Raw genomic sequence first — 4,509 nt, 5'->3', positions numbered from 1 at the left:
CATCATCACCAGTATTTGTTGACCTGTGCTTTTTTGAACTTTGCTGTTATTGCTGGTGTGAGATGTCACTGCTGTTTAGGTTGCATCTTAAGTCAATCTCTTTTAGATATAAAAGGAGAGAGAATTGAGCTGAGATAGAGGGACCCATTGCCACCAAGAAAGAAAGAAGAGCCATGAGTGGAGTGTGTTCTCTGTCCTAGGGCCTCTGTTCTGTGAATCTCCTACATCTAGATGAAGATTGATGCCAAGAAATAGGGAAAATTCCAAGGAATATTGGACCTATAGATGTTGAAATGGAACAAAGACCTTTTTCAAGATCTCATGCTCTGAAATCAAACTTCTAGTTCCCTAAAATTCAAGAGAATACATTTCTATTGGTTAAATCCACCCACTTGTGGTTTTTCTATTATAGCAGCACTAGATAACAAAGACAATATCCATATATTTGCCCAAGGAAAAAACAAACATTTGCATATACAAAGACTTGTACATGAATGTTCATAGCAGTTACTGATGTTTATTGGTAATAGCCATAAACAAGAAACAACACAAATGTCAATAAAAGGGAATGGGTGAACAAGCTTTAGTACATTCATACATTCTACATTACATGTAAACATATAGTGGATATATTTTTTAAAAAATCATGTTGAGAGAAATTAGGCAGACAAAAGGAGGTCACATTGTACGATTCCATTTATATGAAACTTTCAAAAATATAAACTAATCTATAGTGACAGGAGCTCAATGAAGAAAAGAAGAGAGATTATGAGACATGTTTTCCAAGGGAAATTAGATAACTTTCAGGATAATGCATCTGCTCATGAACTTATTTTCATGGATGTATAACTATGTCAGAGCATATCAAATTATACCCTTTAAATAAGTGCAATTCATTATATTTCAATTATACTTTAATATAGCTGTCAAAGTAAGGAAGGAAGTGAGGGAGACAGGGAGAGAGGAAGGCAGGAAGGGAGACAGAGGGAGAGTGTCCTGAGAAGTTTTCATAGTAAATGGCTGGATCCTACCATCACTTAAAAAAGCATTTCAAATGGTATTAAAATATAAAGAGATATGATTAGTGAAAAATAAGTCATGATGGGTAGGGGTCCTGAGAATTGTAGCATACTAAACTAATTTTTCACATTTATACTTAGGTTAGCATCGGCACCTAAGTGTAATTGTTGTTATTAAGTCCCTCAAGTCAGTTCTGATTCCTAATGACCCTACATAGGGTTTCCAAGGATGTAAATCTTAGTGGGAGAAAACCTCATTTTTCTCCCAGAGAGAGCAGTTTATGGGATTGAACTGTCAACCTTGTAGTTAGAATCCAGTATGTATCCTACAGTGCCACCAGTATTCCCACACCTAAATGTTGTTGTTGTTGTTGTTGTTAAGTGCCGTCGAGTCGGTTCCGACCCATAGCGACCCTGTATAGGGTTTCCGAGAGTGTAAATCTTTACGGGAGTAGAAAGCCTCATCTTTCTCCCGCGGAGCAGCTGATAGTTTCGAACCACTGACCTTAAGGTTTGCAGTCCGATTCGTAACCACTACGCTACCAGAGCTCCTGTAGAGAGGATAAAATGATAATCATTTTATCTTCACTTTTTTCTTACAGTTGTGATTCTTGAGCTTGTTGAATAAATTTAAAATGGCTCTAGGGACTATGAGTTAAAGTAAACCCACTACCCTGGGCCAATTCTGACTCAGTGATCCTACAGGACAGAGCATAGCTGACCCAGAGTGTTTTTAAGTCTGTAAATCTTTATTGAAGCAGACTGTCACATCTTATCGCACTCAGAGGCTGTGGAGTTCTACTCACTGAACTTTTGGTTAGTGACGGACTGTTTTAATTACTGTACCACTAGGACTTGCTTAGAATATGGAATGTTAAGTGCCATCAAGTAGATTCCGATTCATAGTGATCTTGTATAGAGTTTCTGAGGAGCGAATGGTGAGTTTGAACCACCCACCTTGTGGCTCAAACTGACCTTGCAGTCCAGCACATTAACCCATATACAAGATAGGTGTTATTTATTTGTGGAAACACACTTAGTAACATTTTAAATCAAAAGAACATCTTCTTGATTTTACTCATGCTGAAATAGAACAGGTAATTACAAATTGTCTTTTAGAATTGAGGAATAACTATTAACATGCCTCTGGATTCATTTTGAGCTACATATATTCTAATAAGTTTTTGTTTATGTGTGTTACATTTAAAGAATTGATACCTTTGAATGAATTCACCCATATAACAAGTTCTAATCACTGAATTTTTAGTAAGCTCATATACAACTCATATATAAATTTAATATGTATTTTAACTATGCCATGTTTCCAAATTTTACTTATTTTTATAAAACATCAAAACAATCAACTTTTAATCAGTGTAATGATCAATAATCTAAAAAGAGGTTTTCTGTTATACTAAGTATTAAACACTGACTGCAAATTCTCATGTTAAAAATAGAAATGAAGGATAAAGGTATAAGGAAAAAAGCATACCCTAATGTAAAGTTTATGTAAGATATACTATTACTATGTTTAGCTATTGGTCAAAACTATAAACCGAACCTATTGTCCTAAGTCAATTAGGTTCATACAGACACAACAAGACAGATCAGAACGACTCCATAGCATTTCTAAGACTTTAACTCTTTATGGAAGCATACTGCCACATCTTTCTCCCTTGGTGCAGGTTGTAGCTTCGAACCATTGATCTTTTGGTTAGCAGCTGAGTGCTTAACCATTGAACCACTAGGGCTCAGTTAATGGGTCAAAATTTCTCTCTTCCCAAAGTCTCATTTTTATTTTTTTGCTTTTTATTCTTAATTCCAGGAAGGATGCTTAATTCCCAAAAATGTCCTCATAAATAAAGTTTATAAAATATATGTGCTATGTAACTGCCGACACTGATTTGCATTAGCCAATCAAAATAAGTATGTAAGGAGTACTCCTGGAAAACAGTGTCTTGATACTAGCCAGTTCTCCTATTATTTATAATAAAAACTCACACTTACATAATACTATTTGTGCAGCAACTTCATCTTGATTCTCCAGATATTTGCTCATTAGTACTTAACAATATTTCCATGTGTTACTTGACAAACAGTAACCTCTAACTTACTGATATATAAAGCAAAGTCCTAACTCATAATATAACATGAATCTAGTGATTCTCCAGATATTTGCTCATTAGGACTTAACAATATTTCCATGCGTTACTTGGCAAAGAGTAATCTCTAATTTACTGATATATAAAGCAAAGTCCTAACTCATAATATAACATGAATCTAGTGACCATATTTCCAACTCACAGTTCATTTCTATCTGTCAGGAAGAGGAAATGAACATAAAACATGCAGTATGGAATAGTTTGGCTATCCTGGATAGTGAACTATCCAGTTGGCACTTGCATCTTATCTATTCCCACCTTTTTATACGCGATCCAGTCAAACACCCTGTCAATATCTGTTGCCTGCAGCACTTCCTGTGATACTGGATGGGAACTGGCCAAGCCGTCAAGCAGCATCACTTCATGCAGAACATCTGTCAGAAACCTCTGCTTTTCCTGAAAAACAGTAGATGAGGCAATATCATAGGTGATTCATGGTTATGACAGAATGTGTGTGACAATAGGAACAGAATCTGTGTCACTTAGTTGATGAAACTCATCAGTATTATATGGTGAGACTCAACAATAAAGAGAACACAGTAAAGAAAATGCCTCTAAGTTATTGTAAAATGTAGGTGGTTGATTTGAGCACAACATGAAATAAAATCAATGAACTACAAGGGCTCTAAATAGATAAAAACCAGCTGACTCTGTTTTACCGGTGTTGAAAGAAAATTTAGACAGTGGACAAATAATGAAAGTGACTAAGATGCAGAATTATTTCTGTGTTCTATAATATGAAGACTATAATTCAAGTCTCAAAATAAAGTTCTCCTGACCTCCTGCCTTCACAGAAGGGGGAAATAATTTAATTTTTTTTAAAAAAATACAAGTGATAAATAGGTAAATAGTTCCTAGATAGTTGTGACCTAAGGAGTCTCATTATAGAGATTAAAGACAGCAAAGTAATTTTTTTAGGTAAATTCAAGATCGTTGTTGGTTTTCTTATGTGTTGTAGAATAGGCTCTGACTCATAGCAGACCTGTACAGGGTTTCCGAGGAGCAGATGGTGAGTTCAAGACACCAGCCTTATCGTTAACAGTTCAGTACTTCTCCTACAGTGCCACAAAAAGGACCCCAAGTTCAATATAAGAGGTACTAACAACCTTTAAGGCTTACAGTACTATTGCACTATTTTATACTATTTATCTCTAACATCACTAGAAAAATCCATCTTCCCTCCCTCCACTCTCTGTCTCTCAAACACACACACACACACACACACAAACACATACATTTTATTTTTCTGAAAAAGTTTCAAGAGACTACAAGTAGTAAAGGTACTGTTTACCAAATGATAATATCTGTCAGTTTGTCATATTATCATA

The 4,509-nt window shown here is 35.3% G+C and overlaps 1 protein-coding gene across 1 annotated transcript in view; it reads right to left on the bottom strand.

Moving 5' to 3' along the window:
* The window catches only part of TRHDE (thyrotropin-releasing hormone degrading enzyme), a 798,400-nt gene that overhangs the window by 308,497 nt on the left and 485,394 nt on the right, over nucleotides 1–4,509 (bottom strand). Inside the window, exon 6 of the mRNA XM_006871614.1 lies at nucleotides 3,440–3,577. Coding sequence (XP_006871676.1) covers nucleotides 3,440–3,577 — 138 coding nt within the window. The remainder of the gene's footprint in view (nucleotides 1–3,439; nucleotides 3,578–4,509) is intronic.

This window comes from Chrysochloris asiatica, unplaced genomic scaffold (genome assembly GCF_000296735.1).
Source record: "Chrysochloris asiatica unplaced genomic scaffold, ChrAsi1.0 scaffold00170, whole genome shotgun sequence".
Taxonomy (NCBI): Eukaryota; Metazoa; Chordata; class Mammalia; order Afrosoricida; family Chrysochloridae; genus Chrysochloris; species Chrysochloris asiatica.
Note: the sequence above shows the minus strand (reverse complement) of the source record. Positions and strands in the feature narration are given on the sequence as shown.